The sequence below is a fragment of the Leucoraja erinacea genome, chromosome 15 (genome assembly GCF_028641065.1).
Source record: "Leucoraja erinacea ecotype New England chromosome 15, Leri_hhj_1, whole genome shotgun sequence".
Classification (NCBI taxonomy): Eukaryota; Metazoa; Chordata; class Chondrichthyes; order Rajiformes; family Rajidae; genus Leucoraja; species Leucoraja erinaceus.
The window spans coordinates 22,980,959-23,003,657 of record NC_073391.1 but is presented as its reverse complement, the minus strand read 5'-3'; the positions used below and the strand labels follow the sequence as shown (position 1 = coordinate 23,003,657).

At 40.0% G+C, this 22,699-nt stretch overlaps 1 protein-coding gene across 1 annotated transcript in view; it reads left to right on the top strand.

The window, feature by feature from the left end:
* Positions 1-2,243: 2,243 nt before the first annotated feature.
* The window catches only part of ablim1b (actin binding LIM protein 1b), a 249,596-nt gene continuing 229,140 nt past the window's right edge, over positions 2,244-22,699 (top strand). The window contains exon 1 of the mRNA XM_055646907.1: positions 2,244-2,567. Coding sequence (XP_055502882.1) covers positions 2,555-2,567 — 13 coding nt within the window. The 5' untranslated portion in view covers positions 2,244-2,554. The remainder of the gene's footprint in view (positions 2,568-22,699) is intronic.

The window sequence follows — 22,699 nt, the reverse complement described above, 5'->3', positions numbered from 1 at the left end:
CTAAGTTTAATGTAATGATGTAAATCATTAATGATGTGAACACAAAAGCAAAGAATGAGGTATTGCAAATGAAACTCAAACGTCTCAGCTTGGTTCAAGCGGAATACAGTTTTTATTCTGATCTAAGTGGAGAATTCTCTGAGGGTTTGAGGGTCAGTTAATACTTGCTTGATTGAAAATGAAAGCACAAACGTCTTCCTACCATAGGGAACGAGGTATAGGAATTTGAAATCTTCCGCATCTTCCCAACAACCATCAGGTTTTTGAACATTACACAACTGTAACCTCAACGATGAACAAAGCATTTTGTAGGAAAGAACTGCAGATGCTGGTTTAAATCAAAGGTAGACACAAAATGTGGAGTAACCCAGCGGGGCAAGCAGCATCTCTCGAGAGAAGGAATGGGTGACGTTTCGGGTCGAAGAAGGGTATCACCCAAAATGCCACACATTCCTTGTCTCTAAATGAACAACTTTTTTGCATTAGTATTGGGGTTATTGCTTCAAGTAAGAATTTCACTGTTCCATTGTCGTACCATATGATAATTAAATACTCTTGAAATTGTGAATTTGCTGTGGGTTTCACAACAGTTGAGGGCCGGTTAACACTTGCTGGATAGAAAAAGAAGTTGCAAAAGTTGTTTTTTAATCTTTTTCTGGGGTTCAGAATGCCAGGATTGCAATCTTCCACAAAGGAATGGCAGTGCGTTGCCTTCCTGAACTCCTCACCTTTTTGCGTTTCTCTTTTACTGAATCACACTTCCTTAACCCAAATGGGGGCAAACTAATAAGTGAATGAATCTTCAATGTATCCTGGTGAACTTTTGATTCCATTGCCATTCATCCACACAGGGTTAAAACCATATAGTCAGAGCCATCATGAAACATTTCAAAGCAGTCTGCTTCATCTGCAATCCATCTGCTAACACTCCCCTCAATGTGCACTGTGCTGCGATGTGTGCTATCCACGAGTATATTGCCAATTCCCTTTGGTTGTGCCTTTCAAAACCGTGTTCTCCCTCAAGTGGAGTAACAATGGTGGTAGGTGGAGGTTAATAATTAGAACATAGAACAGTACAGTACAGGACCCGGCCCTTCAGCTCAGATCAGGAGTTACAACTGACCAGCTGAACTGATATCATCTGCCTGCAAGTGATCCATACTCCTCCATTCCCTGCATATCCATGTGCCTAGCTAAACGTTTCTTAAAAGCCACTATATTATCTGCCTCCTCCACCACCACCACCACCCCAGGAAATGCAGGGTGCAAAGTTAACTGTGCAGGGCAGGACTTTTTTACACTGAGAGTGCTAGGTGCTTGGAATGAGCTGCCAGGGGTGGTGGTGGAGACATATGAACGTGACATTTAAGAGGATTTTAGATAGGCACATGGATATGCAGGGAATGGGGGGTATGGATTCCGTGCAGGGGGCACAGGAGATTTGTCCATTTGGGCATCATGTGCGGCATGGACATTGTGGGCTGAAGGGCCTGACCCATGGCTGTGCTGTTCCATGTTCTATGTGTTTATTATCCACTTTGTTTTCTCCATCATTGGTTGTGTTGGTTTTATACAACAGTATCCAATCTTCCTTTTGATAAATAAATGATAGGTATATAAACGTTGATTTTTCTTCCATTCCTAAACTACTGGTCCTACCCTTTTGTTCAAGGAGCTGCAACTGACCAGAGCTAAACAGATACAGGTACAGTGATCATGCTGAATTAGTAGATTGTGGAATCAGAAGTTTAGGGGTTAAATTATTGGTTCAACCTGATAGCGCAGACTTGAATGGGCTGATGGGGTTCCAGCACCCTTCTTTTCTGATCATCTACTCATGCAATTGTAAAGATCATCGAACGCTAACCCCGCAGATGATCACCAATCTATGTTATGCAATTTCTCCATAATGCTGAAATTATAGAGAGATACTTCAGTTTATATTACAAGAGATTGTCAATAATGGGCACTCTTGTAACATCTATCAACAAGGTACTGCAGGCGCCGGTGTACAATGTTGGTAAACATATTAATATTGATGTTTGGAGACAGATTACTGCCATGCTCATACTTTTTGCAGCTACTGCGGATTGTGTCTGGCGTCGATCCGCAGAATGAATAACGATCCTTACATCATTACAGGTAATGTCAATGGTGGATATATTATATATAATATATATTTCCATTAAAATATAATATGATAGACGGTATTTTCTTCCCCCCGATTTGAAGGAATGACGTGAAAGAGAAGGCAATGTGCGTTGGGGGCTGTTGCATGATCTTCCGATCGCTTGGCACTGGGTGATGCCGTGTAAAAGGAGCCGCCCGTCGAACCCGCTACCATCCGTCTCAGTCTGGAGTCGGCTTGGTTTCCTGCACTTGTGCTCACGGGTCCCCGACTGACGAGGCAGTTCAACTCACCCGAACAGCCACACTCCCGGGGGAGCCTGCAACCCACATCCCTCCCTCGTCCTCATTCTCATCCTCGCCCTTCTCCACCTGCCTGCGTGAGCCGTGCCGACACTTCTGACAAAATAAACACATCTCGCCAGCCATGACCACTCGAGGTGAGTGACTTTAAACCAGTGCATGAAATTAGAAAGCAGTTTATCTGTGTAACCGTCCTCATCCAGCGCTCCACGTCTCGCTCTCTCTGCTGCAGTATATATTTTATTTGTGTGGCTAGACATAACTAGGGGTAAAGCACACAGAACAGTGTATGCGTGGGTGTTTGTATCTGTATGAACACAATCTGCACACTTTGCGTGACACGGATTGGTAGTTTACATTGGATGGTGAGATAACGGGGTTGGTCCGCAGAATTTTGCAACTGTACGGACCTGTATCTGTGGCGTCAGTCCCGACTCTCACTGTCCCAATGTCCTTTTCTGCAAACCCCACCCGTGCTCGTCGCCTTCTAAATGAGATGATATTTTGGATTTGGGGCTAATTAATTTGGCGAGAGAGAGAGAGAGAGAGAATGGTCGCATGTCTACACTGCAACACTCGCGCCTGGGAGAAGGGACGGGGCTATAATAAAGGGCTGCAACGTTGATGCCCGTTACCCAGAGAGATGTGGAGCTGAGCCGCTGGAAAGGAGGTTTGATCCCCTCCGGACAGAAGGAGGATCGAACCACACTCGGTGCAGGTGGCTGTTTACATTGTGCGACAATTCCCAGCTGGCTGGCTGGCTGGTTCCGTAATCTGTGGCTGGGAGAGGGCGGGGTAAAACACACTCAGCTGGTTGCAGCACTGAACTGTTCTCTCCGTTTGCTGGAGGCGCGAATTTTCTGCGAATTAACCGTACTCAAATGGCCAGGGACACTGGTCCCAGTCCTGGTGGCACAGCCTCTTAAAGGAGAAATCACTTTGTCGATAGACACAAAATACTGGAGTAACCCAACGTTCTCCACATCAAACCGGCTGTGAGATTGTAGTTCCACTGACCCCAATTAAATGACTATAAAATAATGATCCTGCCAATGACCACTCAAAGATACCTGTCGTGAGATTGGTAGCTTCATCTTGACTTCATGACTGCTGTGCTGGTACAACAGAACTCTTGCGATTTACGGGAAATACCGTTGATGGAGAACCTTCCAGCAATGAATTGCTCACCTGAGGGCATTTCTGATTTGGAATGCCAATGTTATAAATGTTTGGCTTCCTGACTCAGTGGATGGACTAGATGTTTCAGCCTATATAAAACCTCAGGGTATGCGCAGCCAACAACATATATTTCACTCCAGTAATTATTATCAAGAGTCAAGAGTGGAATATGTCTCAAAACAGAACAATGAAATTCTTACTTGCAGCAGCACAACAGACATGTAAACATAGTACTCTTTAAACACAATCATAACCAACAAAAAATATATATTTTTAAAACCCAATAATAGTGTAAAGACAAAGACAGTGCATAAAAGTCCATGTTGTGTGGTCTTTATTTGGTGGTTGTATTGTTTAATAGCCTGAGTTGTTGGGAAGAAGCTGTCCCCAAACCTTATTGTTGCAATTTTCAGGCTCCTATATCTTTTTCCTGGTGGAAGGAGTGAAGTGAGAGTGTGGCCAGGGTGGTGTGGGTTCTTGATGATGCCGGCTGCCTTTTTGAGCCTCTTTACTTATTTTCTTTCTAAATACATAAACCTTTCCCTTTAAACTATTGTATGGCCAGTGGTAAGCATGGACCCAGATACTACAGCTCAGTGCTGAGATGGCAGTGAACTGGGAGTGACTCGGTCAGAGTTTAAACGGAACTTAAAAAGGTTTGGTTTCATTAATTTTATTCTATTCTAAATTATTATTAGTACAGGTAATAGATAATAGTCAACAGGTGCTGTAGGCTATTCAGCTCTTCGAGCCAGCATCGCCATTCACTGTGATCATGGCTGATCATCTACACTCAGTACCCTGTTCCTGCCTTTTCCCCACATCCCCTGACTGCTATCTTTAAGAGCTCGATCAAACACTCTCTTGAAAACATCCAGATAATTGGCCTTCACTGCCTTCTGAGGCAGAGAATTCCACAGATTCACAAACCTACGTGTAAAAAAGTTTTTCCTCATCTCCATTCTAAATGGCTTACCCCTCATTCTTAAACTGTGGCCCCCGGTTCTGGACTCCCCCAACATCAGGAACAAATTTCCTGTGTCTAGCGTGTCCAAACCCTTAATAATCTTACATGTTTCAATAAGATCCCCTCTCATCCTTCTAAATTCCAGATTATACGCCCAGCCGCTCCATTCTATCAACATATGACAGTCCCGCCATCACGGGAATTTACCTCGTGAACCCACACTGCACTCCCTCAATAGCAAGAATGTCCTTCCTCAAATTTGGAGACCAAAACTGCACACAATACTCCAGGTGTGGTCTCACCAGGGCCCTGTACAACTAATGAAGGACCTCTTTGCACCTATACTCAATTCCTCTTGCTATGAAAGCCAACATGCCATTCGCTTTCTTCACTGCCTGCTTTACCTGCATGCTCACTTTCATTGACTGATGAACAAGGACCCCCCGATCTCATTGTGCTTCCCCATTTCCCAACTTGACATGATTCAGATAATAATCTGCCTTCCTGTTTTTGCCACCAAAGTGGATAACCTCACATTTATCCACATTAAACTGCATCTGCCATGCATCTCACCCTACCTGTCCACGTCACCCTGCATCCTCATAGCATCCTCTTCACAGTTCACACTGCCACCCACCTTTGTGTCACCTGCAAATCTGCAAAAAAGTGGGATAACATTAGCTACCCCCCAATCCACAGAAACTGATGCTGAATCTACAGAACATTGGAAAATGATCACCAATGCGTCCACGATTTCTAGAGCCACCTCCTTAAGTACCCTGGGATGCAGACCATCAGGCCCTGGGGATTTATCAGCCCTCAGCCCCATCAGTCTACCCAACACCATTTTCTGCCTAATGTGAATTTCCTTCAGTTCCTCTGTCACTCCAGATCCTCTGGCCACTAGTACATCAGGAAGATTGTTTGTGTCTTCCTTAGTGAAGACGGATCCAAAGTAGCTGTTCAACTCATCTGCCATTTCCTTGTTCCCAATAATAAATGTACCTTTTTCAGTCTTCAAGGGTCCAACTTTGGTCTTAACTATTTTTTTCCTCTTCACATACCTAAAGAAGCTTTTGCTATCCTCCTTTATATTCTTGGCTAGCTTACCTTTGTACCTCATCTTTTCTCCCCGTATTGCCCTTTTAGTTATCTTCTGTTGCTCTTTAAAAGTTTCCCAATCCTCTGGCTTCCTGCTCATCTTTGCTATGTTATACTTCTCTTTTATTTTTATACTGTCCCTGACTTCCCTTGTCAGCCACAGTCGCCCCTTACTCCCCTTGGAATCTTTCTTCCTCTTTGGAATGAACTGATCCTGCATCTTTTGTATTATTCCCAGAAATACCTGCCATTGTTGTTCCATTGTCATTCCTGCTAGGGTATCTTTCCAGTCAACTCTGGCCAGCTCATCCCTCATGGCTCCATTGTCCCCTTTGTTCAACTGTAATACTGATACTTCCGATTTTCCCATCTCCCTCTCAAATTATAAATTAAAATATCATATTATGGTCACTACCTCCTAATGGCTCCTTTACCTTGAGTTCCCTTTATCAAATCTGGTTCATTACACAACACTAAATCCAGAATTGCCTTCTCCCTGGTAGGCTCCAATACAAGCTGCTCTAAGAATCCATCACGGAGGCACTCCACAAACTCCCCTTCTTGGGGTCCACTACCAACCTGATTTTCCCAGTCTACTTGCAATTTGAAATCTCCCATAACAACCGTAGCATTACCTTTACGACATGCCAATTTTAACTCTTGATTCAACTTGCACCCTATATCCAGGCTACTGTTTGGGGGCATGTAGATAAGTCCCATTAGGGTCTTGTTACCCGTACAAATCCTCAGTTCTATCCATACTGACTCTACATCTCCTGATTCTATGTCATCCCTTGCAAGGGACTGAATTTTATTCCTCACCAACAGAGCTACCCCACCCCCTCTGCCCACCTGCCTGTCTTTTCGATAGGACGTATACCCTTGAATATTCATTTCCCAGCCCTGGTCCTCTTGCAGCCATGTCTCTGTACTTCCCACAACGCCATACTTGCCAATTTCTAACTGAGCCTCAAGCTCATCCATTTAATTTCTTATACTTCGCGCATTCATATTCAACATTTAACTTAGGTAGTCACCTCCCCTCTCACACCGTTCACTATTGGCCCTGGCCTTACTCTCTTATCCCTACTCGAACTTTCCTTCCCATTAATTTGGGAGTCCTTTATAACTTTTCCTGAACTTACTTCCCCTTTAACTCTTTATACTCCCAATTTGTCAATTCCTCCCCCCCCACTATTTAGTGTAAACCCACACGTGTAGCACCAGCAAACCTGCCTGCCAGAACGTTGGCCCCCCTCCAGTTAAGGTGTAACCCGTCCCTTTTGTACAGGTCACCCCAACCCCAGAAGAGATCCCAGTGGTCTATAAAGCTAAATCCTTGCTCCCTGCACCAGTCCCCCAGCCACACATTCAGATCCCCTATCTCCCTGTTTCTGCCCTCACTAGCACGAGGTATTGGAGGCAATCCAGTTCCAACCGAGAAGTCCTGCTTTTCAGTCTTCTTCGTAACTCTCTAAACTCGCATTGCAGAACCTCCTTCCTCTTCCTCCCAACGTCGTTTGTGCACAACTACTGCCAGCTGTTCACCTTCCCTCTCGAGGATGTTGATTCGAGATATCTTGAATCCTGGCACCAGGGAGGCACCAGACCATCCTTGAATCTCGACAGCCGCCACAGAATCTCCAGTCCGCACCTCGGACAATGGGGTCACCCACCACTATAGCTCTGCCTGACGTCGGTCCTGCCAGTCGAGTCTCATCGTTAGGATTGGAGCCACCGACCTGTTCGCTGCTTGGACTGGAAGCGTCGTCTGCCCTGACAGCTCCTAAAAGGGTGTACCTGGTTTCATTTGGCACAGCCACTGAGGTCTCCTGCACTCCACGGTTACTCCCCTTTCTCCCGGTCACCCACCTTTACTCTTCCTGTATCCTTGGCGTGACAACCTCACATTATCAAGCAAAGCAAACCTCCTGTCCATGAAACCCTCGTGTCAGGGGTTATGGGGAGAAGGCAGGTGAATGGGGTTGAGAGGAAATGATAGATCGCTCATAATTGAATGACGGAATAGACTTGATGGGCCGAATGGCCTAATTCTGCTCCTATCACTTATGAATTTGTGCAATGGTCATTGGCAGAGACATTTCACACAGGGAAATTATTTCTTAATGCCTGCAGTTATAGAGTCATAGATGCTGTTGATTGAAGATTGTGGATACCCATTCTGGAAAAAAAACAACAAATACAAAGTGCATTCCTCATAAATTCAAAAGATTTTTCATGTTCAATTTGCTTTTCCGACTGACAAATGAATATTATCACTACCATCTCTGTTATATCACATTTAAATGCAAGGATCTAAAGTAAGTTGCACATGCAGGGCAAAAAAATATCCCTGTCTTATTCATACTTCTACAAATTTCCATATGTGTGCAATGCAGTGGAACTATATTGTAATTGCAACTGTGAATGTAATTTTAAAGTGATTTGCACAATCAGGGTCTTCGTGCAGTGATTCAGCTAATGCCTGCTAATTTAATTTATGGATAACAGGATTGAATACAACGGCCAATGAAAGTGAAACAAAAAATTAGTTTATTTCAATTTTAAGAAGGAACTGCAGATGCTGGAGAATCGAAGGTACACAAAAAAGCTGGAGAAACTCAGCGGGTGCAGCAGCATCTATGGAGCGAAGGAAATAGGCAACGTTTCGGGCCGAAACGTTGCCTATTTCCTTCGCTCCATAGATGCTGCTGCACCCGCTGAGTTTCTCCAGCTTTTTTGTGTACCTTAGTTTATTTCAATGTTCGGTTTGTTGACTGGGTTTTCCACATCTGTTGTGTGGATAATTTAAACAACTTTTGACGACAGAAGTATTATGCTAACTGGTCATGAGAGGAGATAACTATCATGTCAATGGCACCGTAGCTTTCTACAGTAGATGCATCCACCATAGACAATTCATTGCTGCAAAATTCCTTGTTTCAAAATTCTCTGTTCCTCAGGGCAGGCACTAATTTAATATTCTTTCTTCATCTTATATGATATACTACTTACCCCATAACGATATTGCAAATGCTTGTATTCGTTTAATGACATTTTACCTTTTACTGACAGAACGACTAAAAGCTTTGAAGCATTTACATTGTGATGCTTGAATAAGTAAAATCACATTACATCAGTCTTGGTCAACTGAAATCTATACATTTGTCATTGGAAGGTATTATGTTGTGTTAATACCTGGAGGAAATGCACATAGCACATTTTGAATTATAATAGTTGGAAGAATCATTAAGGGTCAAGCGTGTTATTATTTTTTTAAATAATTGATAGGAAAAGGTTAAATCCAGTCTCTGTCACATGTAATGCAGACAAGTCAGTATTAAACTTCAGAATGGCTGAATTGGACTAACATGTAAAATAATGTACAGAAGAAGACAATTCCCCTTATTTAGTTATTCTGCTGCTGTGATGCATCAGAAAGTATTTACAATCACATTTAATTATATTTTTGTTAGTAATCTTGTATCTCAATTGCTTTGATTTGACTTGCTATTTCTTAAGAATATGGGATGCATGCCCCTTAATCATAAGCCTAGATTTTAATTTTAATCGCTGGGATAATTTGGCAACCCAGTTGTACTGACTGCAGATACCTGAACAATACCAGTTGATAAACTAGTATTAAAAACACAGGGTAAGCCACAGGCTGGGAGATATCACTCTCCAACTGCTTCCTTGCAGTTCTTCGAATAACTGAAGCAGTTACATTCCAAGAAAATGCATTTGACTTGAATGAATTGGATTCACTAAAAACACAATTGAGTACTATCCATTGAGTAACCAAAATGCCTGGAATTAATCTCCATTTTGTTGCTGATTGGCAGTGTTCTACTTTAAATGATAATTCTTGAGATATGGAACTGAAAAATACCGGGGCTGTGGCCCCAAATGCTTTTTATTGATCAGTGCTGGAAATCGTGCATCTATGGTTCCAAGCAGATAGAGTAAGGCTCACAGGGCCTGACAATATGGTTCCATTGGAACAGTGGAGCAGTAATTCATACACATCTCCTAAAGAGGGAATGAAGTGCCAAGCATTAGATGCACCTATAGCACTCAACTCTCTTTCAGCAGAGCATGAGAACTATCAACAGTAGATTACTGAGTGCCAAAATTTACATCTAACTGTTTATTTATATTTGAGGAATTAAATTGTATAAAAGAGGCAAAATTCACCACAGCATGTTCTACTCAATACTCATTCTGGGTATATTAGTTTCCAAGAACAATTGGTTTATTTGACCAGGCCATTTGTTTATCCAGAAATGGTGACAGATGGAAAAATAAAAGACTAAGATGCCAGGAATAGCTCCCATTGGATACCATTGGAACCTTATGTTCACCTGAGAAAGCAGATGGTGTCTTATTTTTATGTCTCGTCCAAAAAATGGCACCTCTGACAACACAGCATGGGTTGGAATAGTAATCCTTGATTTTTATGTTTGTTTCTGGAATGGAACCCAACTCTTCAGTCAAAGAGGTCCCATGGGGAGTACTTTCATCAGAAGGACTGCAAAATTTAAGATGGCACCTTATCACCACCTTGTCATTGAGAATGGACAAAAATGGCAGCCTTGCCAACAATGATCATATCACATCAATCAATCAATCTTAATGGGTTTGTCTGCAAGTAGGACAAGTAGGCTGCCCCTAGTGGTCTCGTTGATTTATACACAGGACAAAGAGGTTGAAAGGGTAAAACAGTGGATGTATTTTATAATTATTCCTTCCCTCGTGTGGAGACATGCCTGATCTACCCTTTGTTTCCATAACAATCTCAATCAGTAGTAAAGTACTCCACAAAGTACCACCGTGGCCCAGTCAAACATTTCACCTGTGCAGTACTTTACAAGGGTTATGTTTACCTTGAAATCTTCATTTTAGTTATGCGAAAATGATTGATTACATATCGTACAAAACTTCCTAGTATTTACTATGATTACAGAAGCACCTGCACTGCTGCGTTCCATCAAGAGTAGTCAGTATTTGATATTCCTCCCACTTTTAAAATTCTTTTCACATTGTGCCAAATTTATCTTTGATTTAATGGAGGTGTCTATTCCAGAAAGCTGATGATGTTTCTTGGCATGTAGCCGAGGCACTTTAGGAAAATCAATTTTTGTAATAATTGAATGATGTTGATGTATAAATCATTTCTCCTCGGATGCAGACACAGGGTTTTCTTAAGTTGATTACTGGCAATGTTACATTGATAGTGACTGAGAAGCAGGCTCTCCAGAATGAAAACTGGGTTAAATCTCTCCAGAGAGAAGGGCAATTGTAAATCTTCTAAGCAAACACCATTTTGATTTGATTGAGAAAATTATGCACAATATCAGATTATTAGTTATTCTGCAGGATATTGCTTAGTCATCTAAAAGGATTGGTATGTCTGAAATGATAGCTGTCTCATGATATCAATGATTGATGATATTTATGATCTATTTTAATGGAGAAAACTAGAATTTATATAAGCTTTCAACGGGAATGTAAAAATGATCACATGAACTTAGATTACAGGTGAATTGTTTTATGTCATATTTTGGTTCACTAGCAGATGACACAGTTATGAAAACAATGGTTAGCTCAATTTTAAAATAGTAAGTTAATCTTTTCCTTATTGACGGAGAGATTGTACAATCCCGTCATGCTTTGTATGACAAGCCGTCATGTCCTTCCTGATGGCTTAACAGTAATTTTAAGTTTATCGATGTGTTATCTGACTGAAAAAAATAATTACTGTTAAATTTTATTGTCAATATACAGGGATACCAGGAAAATGCTTAAAATTTAAAAAAAATGCTTGTCAACAGTAATTTCATTGATTATACGTATAGTATTCAAGAACAGCTGTTTTCCGGCATTTATCAGATTCTTGAACGGACCTTTCATATGCTGAGTATGAATTCATAATCTTCCAATCTACCTCATTGTGGCCCTTTTTTCCTGCACTTTCACTGTGGATGTATGTTCTGAACTATGTTTATTTTTCTTTTGCACTGTCTGCTGTACTAATTTGCCTGGACAGTACGCAAACTAAACTTTGTCATTGTATCACAGTACACATGACAATAATAAACTAATATCAACAATATTCAGTTGGAACACTGTCCACTAGCACCAGAAAATAATAAATAATGATTTTACATCTGGTGATATTATTCAGTTTATGTTCATCTAACTATATACTGGAATAAAACAAATTAAGAATGGTTTAATGTTTTAAAAAAATCGTTCTGTAATTACATAAAATGGCTTGTTATCATTATCACGCAAAGTTAAATTTTAGCATGTAAAATACTTTATGTTGGAGATCTGAGATATTAACAAAAAAATACTGAAAATACTACATATGCGGGGCAGAAAGTGTTAACAGTTTTGTAATCAGATTGGTACATGTTAAGTTTTAGTTTGAACCAACAAAATAATCCAGCATAATCTGAAACTGAAAATGAGTTTATTTCAAGGAGATTAAATGATTCTGGCTTTTTCTTATCCTGCTTTAGGTCAATTCCCATTTCAAACTCTGCTTTGAATTGGAGGAAATAATCAAAAAAATCTTATCAAAATTATATCCACTGCTGGCATCTTCCTGAAAAATAAACCACCAGAAATAATGATGCCACAATTGCAATAAAATAGGTATTCTCAATGATATTTACACTGTCTGGCATTCCTTTCTGATCTATTTAACACGGGATTTAATCCAATTTGTGAAAACAATTGATTAAAACCTTACCATCAAAAACCTTACCGTCTGAACTATTAGGAAATCCTGAGTGGGGTCCTAAAGGAAGCCATCAAAAAGAAAACAAATTTTCTCTTTATTTGATTCCCTCCCTATAGATGCTGTCAGACCTGCCGAGAATTTCCAGCCTTTTCTGTTATTATTTCAATGAAAATATTTGTGCCTCAGCACAAACCTGTCATATTTGTTTATTTAGGTATGCACAAGCGCATGTCGATAGGTAATTCAAGTGTCAAGACATTTTCAACAGGAGTTGTATATTAACAATAACCGGAACTCGACTTATTAAACAGCAACAATGATCACAAATTGCTCTCTGTGGCTCATTGGACATGGGGAGTGACCGTAAAGCTCAGAGAAAAATTGTTTTATTTTGTTGATGGCTTCTCTCACTATCTTCTTCAGGGCCATCTGATTCTTGATTCTTGAAATGTCAGGCAAGACGAGACACAAACATGATCAATGCCCGTTAAAGTATAATCAAGGTCTAAATGGCTGACTATTGAATGTTGATGAATGGAACTTTGGTCCAGTCATCATTCATCATCCTAATAGAGCAAGACTATGAAGTTTATTTGACAAGCCTTTCCATCTCTGAGCTTTACGATCACTTGCCATGTCCAATGAGCTGTAGAGACCAGGATGTGAGCATTATTGTTATTTTATACGTCATGTTCCGATTATAGTTAATGAACAACTCTAGCTGAAAATATCCTGATCCTTGAAGTAACTATCTGTATGCATTTCTACATACATAAATGAGTACATGTGACAAATTTATACTTAGGAATAAATATTTTAATGGAGATAAAAAGAGAAAAGTTTGGAATAACTCAGCAGGTCAGGGTGTATGAAAACAGCTCATTATTTAGCCATGCACTCTTTCAAAAGTACAGACAGAAAAAATTGTCTCTGGTAACTATTAGTAAACTCAAGCAAACGACTCATTATAAAGAGTCATCAATCTAAAATGTCAGCTCTTTTTCACTCCACAGGTCCTCCCTGACCTACTGAGTATTTTTATATTTTTTTGTTTTCAGTTCAGATTTCAGGCATACGCAAGATTTTTGATTTTCATTTACTTTGAAATATTTATGTTATGAGCTGGATTCATCTGTTTTAGGGATTATTTTATCTTAAACTGTTGATTCCAGCATTGCTTTCACTGTAGCCAATTTAAAAAACCCTTCCAATGTAATCACAGAAACACCTCTGCAGATATTAGTAATTCAGCTGGTTGATGGTAATACTTAGATGTGACGTTAACAAGGCAGGTATTATATTTACAAATCCTTACTCTCCTTTTCCATCATTCCAAACCTTATGAGAACTGTAAAATCAATTGTAATTCTTGAAACTCCACCTATAAGGTGTTACATGGTGAAAATCTGTGTAGATATTATTAAATTATTCCCTCAACATTTCTGAAATGAACAGAATGTAATGGATTATTTTTCCACAGCTCTTTTTCTTACAGAAATGACTGGGCAGCAAGTTTACCAAAATCCTAAACTTGTGTCTTAATTTCTAACACTTTTTTCTGTGTAGCCCAGAATGAACAAATAACTAGTCGTAATAATCATAGACAGGAGGAAGTGCAGGATTTCTTAGCTGAAATTATTTAAAAAAATCTCCTTTGGCTGGCAAGCTGGAAAGGGTATAGAGAAGATTTACAGTACAAGGATGTTGCCAGGGCTAGAGGGTCTGAGCTATAGGGAGAGGTTTAGGCTGGGACTGATTTAGGCTGATTCCTTGGGACTTAGGTTTAGGCTGATTCCTTGGAGCGCAGGAGGATGAGGGGTATCTATTGAGGTATATAAAATCGTGGGAGGACTAGATCGGGTAGATGCACAGAGTCTCCTGCCCAGAGTAGATGAATCGAGGACCAAAGGACAAGTTTGTGAAGGAGAAAAGATTTAATAGCAATCTGAGGGGCATCTTTTTCACACAAAGGGTGGTTGGTGTATGGAACAAGCTGCCAGAGGAGGTAGTTGAGGCAGGGTCTATCCCAACATTTAAGAAACAGTTAGACGGGTACATGAATAGGACAGGTTGGAAGGATATGGGCCAAACGCTGGCAGATGGGACTAGTGTAGTTGGGACATTTTGGCCGGTGTGGGCAAGTTGGGCCAAAGAGCCTGTGTCCACACAGTATCACTCTACGACTTTATGGCGAGCCTTATCTACCAATTAAATCAATTAAATAATAGATGGATGTAGAAACAGAAGCTAATACACAGAACAAGCAGCAGTTTACTGTACCATGTACCAAGTGGTTTGGGTATATGAAAACAGTTCATTATTTAGCTATGCACTCTTTCCAAAATACAGAAAGGAAAATTTACCTCTGGTAGCTATTGGTAAACTCAAGCAAATGTTTCACCTGTCAATTGTACTCAATGGCCATCCCTGTACATTCGATTCCATGATTTCACATGAACAAAGTAGGGATGTGAAGAAAACTGCTGGCCATTGCAATGTGCAGACATTGACCCTCAGAAACTTCATCCACCCTCATCCTGTATTATAAAATGAACAGAGACTGGCAAAAGGATTTTACTACCACTTTGCAGTCACCTGATGTTGTGTTATTCCCTGTGACAATAGTTTTTGATCCAGAGTAGGAGCAGAGTGGCAACAGTATGAAACAATGATTGAAGGTTGCACTTCTGCTCTTTTCAAAGTCTCTCGCTGGCCTGGATTTAACATTGGACAATGCCGAGAAATGATTCCAGTCGTTCGTAAGATTGGTTTCAACATCTACAAAATATATTTACAGCTTTTGACTGTTGCTGCTAAAATGAATTCCCATTAAATTACCCTGAATATGTAAAAGAATGGGAATTATTTCAGGCAGTCAGGCAGAAATACGATAGAACGACGAAGATATATTTAGGTCAATCTCCACAGTAAATAAACTGACAGTTTGATGGATTTCTCTGTTTGTGGCTCAGCTTTGCACCAGATGATCTTAATCATTCTAACAGTGACAAAGTTAATTTGCAATTGTGTTAACTTCAAATATAACTTGCCATGCAATGAAGGAAATTTCACAAACTTATTTCAGTGCTGCAGATGCTTAAGATTAATTTTAATAAATTTACCATGTCTAATTAAAAAGCGAACAAACATGAAGACAATGTTTATTACAACAATTAGTACAGAATTGCTATTTCATTTAGGAGGAAGAAAAAATACAATTCAACAAAATCTCACCCTTTATGAAACACTAAAATTGTGTGTGTGCGCGCGTATGCCGAGTCTGTGTGTGTGAGAACCAATGAGTTGTGGATGGCGAAAAGGGGTGGGGATGGGACGATGTAACTGGTGGTGGGATCATGTTGAAAGTGGCGGAAATGTTGAAAAATGATGTGTTGGATGAAATGTCCCCAATTCATGTTCGCCTGTTATGCCTGATTTGCTGAGTTACTCCAGCGAACTTTGTTTCCTTTTTTTTGTAAACCAGCATCTGCAATTTATTTTTTCTCCATCAAATAAAGGATGTTTGTTTTGAAGCTCAATCCAGGTATTGTCTTACTGAGTGTCAATTCCAAAAAGCAGACAGACTGTTCATAATTGCAATTCCACAAATATGCTTTTGACTCTTTATTGCCTTCTATTATGTCCTGGCAAGCCACATGGGTGCTTTAAGCAAATTCAGCATGGATAATAAATTACTGCATTGGTTGATATTCAGATATCTTGAGAATGAATACAGAAACACCTCACACTCCCCTTATTACATGTATTTGTTAAGTCTTAACTTCATTAAGTTTGATTCTCTCAAAATAGAAGTTTGGCAGCAAAAAAGCAGAAAACATAATGTCTTCATTGCCTTGCTACTTGGTGCTTTGTTTCTGTTGTATCTTCTGAAGGATAGTTTTGATCCAGTCACTAACCATGTTGTACCTCAGTTAGAAGATCAACTGATTCATTACATGCTGGCTTTATTCCATCCAAGTTTTCAAAAGCATATATATTCATAAAGGAATTTGGAGAGATGCCAAGAAAATTATCAGATTTTCCCCCAGGCTTGGGAAATTAATGGCCTTTCTCTCATCAAGCAGTATTTATGAATGAGCCATGTATGAAGGGGTGGTTGAAAGCATTTTGTAGTTCATTGTTAGAATCTATGAAGGAGACCACACAGTTCACTCGAGTGGGAGTAAGTTGGTGAAGAATAATTCTGTCTTCTTCACCACAACTGACCAAGTGCTTGTTTTGTGTTTGCTTGTGAATCTTTTATGGTGACATTTGTCCATTGTTGAAATGTTGATTAAAAACTAGATTATTTCTTAGCTTGTGGACATCCATCCTATTCAATAACATTGGCAAGCTGTGTATGCTGCACAGGAGTATTTCCATAATATTCTTATCTTTATAGACTTTTGGCTCAACATTGAATTCAAGAATTTCAGATAATATCCCTTAACATGTCCACGTTTCAGTTTCTTTAGACTCTGGTAATTTGAGAAATGTATCCTGTTTCTCCAGGTTGATCTGTTGATATGCATTAATTTCTTCATGGCCATTTTTCACCTTGTACTATCTCCCTTTGTCATTAATTTACTCCTGTCTTCCATCCTTTGTGTTTGCTCCTCCCCTTTCCCATTTCTCTACATCTTGAACCCTGACCTATCTCTAACTTTTGTCATTTCCGAAGAAATATTAACTTCTTTTTCTCTTCATGGATTTGCCCTGTCTTCAGCCTACTTAAAGCTTTGTGGTTTCATTTCTTATTATTACCACGGTTTTAATACATTTTTCGCTGAATACTAAGTGTCTCTTGAGTTCAACACTGCATAGTGTTGCTTTTAATGGTGATGTTGGGGGGATGGGGAGTGGAAATATGTAATGAATTTTATACAATAGTAAGGCCATCAGTTTATCCACCATTTAGTTTCTGAATCAAGACCCGATCTGACCATAACCTTATGGTCCCAGTGATATGAATAAGATACTTCACATGTGATTTTTCTCATCGTGTTGCTTTTGTATACTTTGGTGATTTAGGGCCATAGACCCATACAGCAAGGAAACAGACCCTTCAACCCACCAAATCTGCACAAACCATCAAGCACATATATACTAATTCCATTTTATATTCTTCCCACATTCCCACATTTGACCATTCATTCATCTATTAAGGATTGTGGCCAATTGGCCTGCAATTCTGCACAGGTCTTTGTGAGATGACAGAAAACCAGAACACTCAGGGAAAACAAAGCAGAATGTACTAGAGGTTAGGAATGAACTCTGGTCACTAGAGCTGTGAGTAAGTGTGTCTCCTTGCAATCCCCATTGTTTAATTAGTTATCTGCTTGATTATACATCAATCAAGTGCTGGGTTCATGTGAGAAATTCTCCTATATGTTAAAGATAGGATTATTGGATTTGTCTGATATTAATTGTGTTACCTATTGCCTATTCAAGGCCCAAATTCTAGGTTAATGGCATCTTAGACTGAAAAGTAATAATGAGTTGCAGTTTAAAAATATATCTCTTCTGTAGTCTGGAGATATGAGGAACTTTATGCCCCTATCCCACTTAGGAAACCTGAATGGAAACCTCTGGAGACCCAAGGTTTCCGTGCGGTTCCCGGAGGTTGCAGGTGGTTGCCGGAGGTTGCAGGTAGTGGAAGCAGGTAGGGAGACTGACAAAAACCTCCGGGAACTGCACGGAAACCTTGGGTGGGGCACAAAGTCTCCAGAGGTTTCCGTTCAGGTTTCCTAAGTGGGACAGGGGCATTAAAGAAAACATAAAATACTGGAGTAACTCAACCAGTCAGGCAGCATCAGTGGAGGTGATATTTTGGTTGGTACCCTTCTTCAGACTGTGTTCTGTTTGCTTCCTGCTTTATCTATCCCATTCTTTCTTGTTTTTTGTCATTTAAAATTTTAACTTTCTCTTTAGTTCTTTATTTTGCCTTATTTTTAACATTTTACTTTTTAACATCACATACTATTCCACTCAGAAAATTACTATCCCCAGAGCTTTTACAACTTTAATATTTGATTATTTTTTTTTTACAGAGGCTGCTTGACTTGCTGAACATTTCCAACATGTTCTGTTATGATTTCATTAGTTAACTCTATTTGGTTGTGCATGAGTTGTTGTGCAGCAAAAATTGTCATGGTAAACAAACTGCTTTTATTTACAGATTTTCAAAATTGTGATTTTTAATAATTTACAGATACACAGCCTTGGTGCAGTAAAATGGCCTCTTCATTGCAATTGATAATTGCTGCAAATAATAGATCTCGATTACAAGTGAAGCATTGCATTACATATACACAAAATAATCTTGCATCAGCATGTGTTGCAAACTTGTGAAATGTTACATATGTGTGTGCCAATAAAGCAATTAACATTGTTCAAATATTAACATCGCAGAGAGGAGAGAGGCGATGTAGAGTTTTCCAACAGACTGATATACTGCTCATTCTATAACACAATTTAGTGATAGAGTTGTAGAGAAACAGGACGGGAACAGGGCCTGCAGTCCATCGAGTCTGCACAAGCCATCACCAACTCATTTACACTAAACCTATCATAGTCCTAATTTTATTCTCCCCCTTTCTCGTCAACCCCATGCCCCCTGCAGATTCCACCATTTGCCTAAACACCTGGGGCAATTTACAGTGGCCAATTAACCCACCAACTGCATATTTTGACATGCGGAAGGACACCAAACCACCCAAAGGAAACCCATGTGGTTTACTAGGAGAACATGCTAAGTTTGCACAGATTTTCCAAACTTGGTTTTCTCACCCTATTTAAAAGTAAATTTCTACTGATTTATTTTATAACTCTTGTTATATGATCCTCAAATATACGGATATCTACTCTGCCCAATGACATTTATTGATGTGGCTAATTATTTATTCACATCAATGTTTTCTATCAATTCTTAGGTCCACCAATCATAATTCTATATCTGACCCAATCAGTCAATACATTCAAATTCATAACAAATAGATATATTTAAAGAAAGCATCTCAGGTAATTTGAGTTATGAAAATGGGCCTGGATGATACAGATGATTACTCAAAAACTGCATTCTTCAGCACCATCTTATAGAAGCTAAGATTAGTGAATGGATGCTGGCAGCAGGTAGATTCGGTTTCAAGTTAAGAGTGGACTATCATGAATGGAGGGAAAACAAAATGGAGGAAGACGGAAATTGATTTGTTCCACCACTTCACAAATCCCTGCTCATGTTTAGAGAAAACAATTTGGCAATTACATAAAAGCCCCCAAACTAGCTTAAGCTCTCACTGAAGTCACCTTGGAGACACATTCTTGAGCTGCAATGGTGCTGAAACCATGGATTTCTGAGAACAAGATTTGGCAGGAACTAAATCTTCTTACGAACTCTTTCAAAATCACCCCAATACCAAAACACAAGGTAGAATTTTAGTTCAACATTTTGCAATCAGCAATCTATAGAAACAGCAAAGCTAAGTATGGAGTCCGTTCAAACATCAGTGACAATGTAGATTGATTCATTCCATGTTCATTTAAAAAAGTAAACTTCACATATTGCACTTGAGGTTAACTTACATTTCATCCTCAAAAATTATTTGCTGATGTCTACCTCTGTTAAGAGATTTTAAATTTACTGTCAAATAGTGTTATAATCAAGTTGGAAGAGAAATAGTACGTTGGTCTTTATTGCACGAAGAATGGAGTTAAAAGGATAGGGCCGTCTAATTACAATTATATAGAGTCTTGTTGAAACTGTAGCTGAAATACACAGGACTGGTCTCTTTACTTAAGGAAAAATGCGCATGTGATAGAGGAAGTTTAGAGAAAGATCAGTAAATAACAGACAGTCGGAGGAATTCAGCAGGTCAGGCAGTGTCTATGGAGGGGAAGGACCCTTCATCAATGTGAAGGATCCTGACCCATAACATCCACAGATGCTGCCTGACCCGCTGAGTCTCTTAAGTAGTTTGCATTTTACTCAAGATTCCAACATTGCGGATCTTGTGTCTCCTTTTGTGAAGATTCAGCAGACTGGTTCCTGAGATAGCGCATCTGTCATATGGAGAGAGTTTAAACTGATTGGGTCCATACTCTTGCATTTAGAAGAAGTACAGGTAATATCTTTGAAGTGTGTAAAATTCTTTTGAGGCTTGATAAGTTTAATGTGCAACTGAAGGTAGACAACAGTGCTGGAGAAACTCAGCGGGTGCAGCAGCATCAATGGAGTGAAGGAAATAGGCAATGTTTCGGGCCGAAACCGTTCTTCTGTGTGCAACTGATGTTTCTTCAGGCTGGTGTCTAAAAACTGGAGTCACACTTACAAAATAAGTCGACTTCTTCCCCAAAGCCTGTCCACCATCCACAAGGCCCAAGCTGTGTGTGATGGAATAATGTCCCCTTGCCTGGATGAGAATGTCTTCAGTAACACTCAAGAAGCTCGACAACATAAGGACACACCAGCCTATGGTCCAATGGTTTGTTTATTATCATGTGAACCAAAGTGAAATACTTGTTTTGCATTCAGCACGACTATCACCATACCCAAACATCATTCTCGGTTAGTACAGAATAGGTGAGTCCACATGGAAGAGGTGCCATTTCACACTCCCAGCTGCCTATTGCAGCCGTTGTCTCCATTCTGGTCAGTCCTGCGAACTGTCGCCCCTCTCCTTGCATAGCCCTTTTCAGCCCTTGTTTCCCCAGGCACCTCCTGCAGCTAATCTTGTGCATGTAAGGCAAGACCCTCCTGTTCTTCTCATCGGGCCTTTTCCCTTCTGGCCACACATGGCACACGGGGACCTTCTCGCGTCTCTTGGCATGCTGGGACTCTTTCCATAACCATTTACTTACTCCATCACCGATGCACATCAGCAGCAACATATACCATCTCCAAGATGCACTGCAGCAATTCACCAAGGCTCCTTCGAGAGCATTTTCCAAGCCCATAAACTCTACCAGCTAAAAGGGCAAGAGCAGCAAAAGCATGGCAACACGAACACCTGGAAGTTGCCTTCCAAGCCACACACCATCCTGACATGGAAATATATTGTTGTTTCTTCCCTGTTGCTGGGTTAAAATCCTGGAACACTCTCCCTAACAACATTGTGGGTATATCTACACCCCAAGGACTGCAGTGGTTCAGGAATACCACTCGCAATCACCTGCTCAAGGGCAATTAATGATGGGGGATTTAAATGCCTGTGAAGCCCAGAAAGGAGATAAGTAAAAAGTTCTTCTTCCAGAGGGTAGTGAATCGTTAGCATCTCCTCTCTACAGTGATTTAGCAATCACTGAGTATATTTAACACAGAGCTTCTAAAACTTACATAGAAGTGAAGCAAGGGATTTGGGATTAGTGCAGGAAAGTGGTGCATGTGTGAAAGATCGGCTTCACTTTATTGAATAGTAGTGTAGGCATGGAGAAATAAATGGCATACTCCTGCTTACGTTCTGTTCCCAAAATATAAATTAATTAAAGTATGAGAATCTTTACCAAAATATTCTTCGGACATGTGTACATTTAATGCTTAAGTGCTGTGTTATCAGCCATGCAACCAGAAATAATCCTTAATAGGCAGTTTTGCTCTGAAACAGTTCTATCTTGCACAATGACTTCCACTATCTATATCTAGATTCATCTCTGCTCGGATTGCAAGGCAAAGTGAGGAATGTTAAATGCTACCTGTATCTGTAAAACTATATGAAAAGTCAAACAAAAAAGTGAGTCTCATGGATGCAGACTATTGATAAATGACTGCTTCAGTATTTTAAAGGCTGATCTGTTGCTGTCTATGTGACACATGGAGATTTGCTTGACATTTGTTGTCAGACTACATTCGACATAAGTCTACAATTAAGGATGGAGTGATTGAATGGTTTGCAAATTTCCTGTTCATCACAGAGATCTAATTTGAATCTGTGAAAAGGTTTGAGTGGTGCCTACTCGCACCTAGGGTAGGTACAAAACTTGATAATATAACATTTGTGGGGTCTGGCAAAGATCTAGAATTCACTGATTCATCTGTTTATTAGTGATTTTAGATGAAGAAATGGAGAACTCGGCCATTCGGCCTTCCAAATGGACTTGGGGATCCATGTACATGGATAATGGAAATATTATAAACTAGATTAGAATTTAATCAGAAAATGTATGGAATGCTGTTATTTAAAGTGCCAGGACTTGGGAGCAATGAAGTTATGCTATCCTGGCATACAGAAACCTGGTTAAATCACACCTGAAGGACTGTGGCTAGTTTTGGATACCAC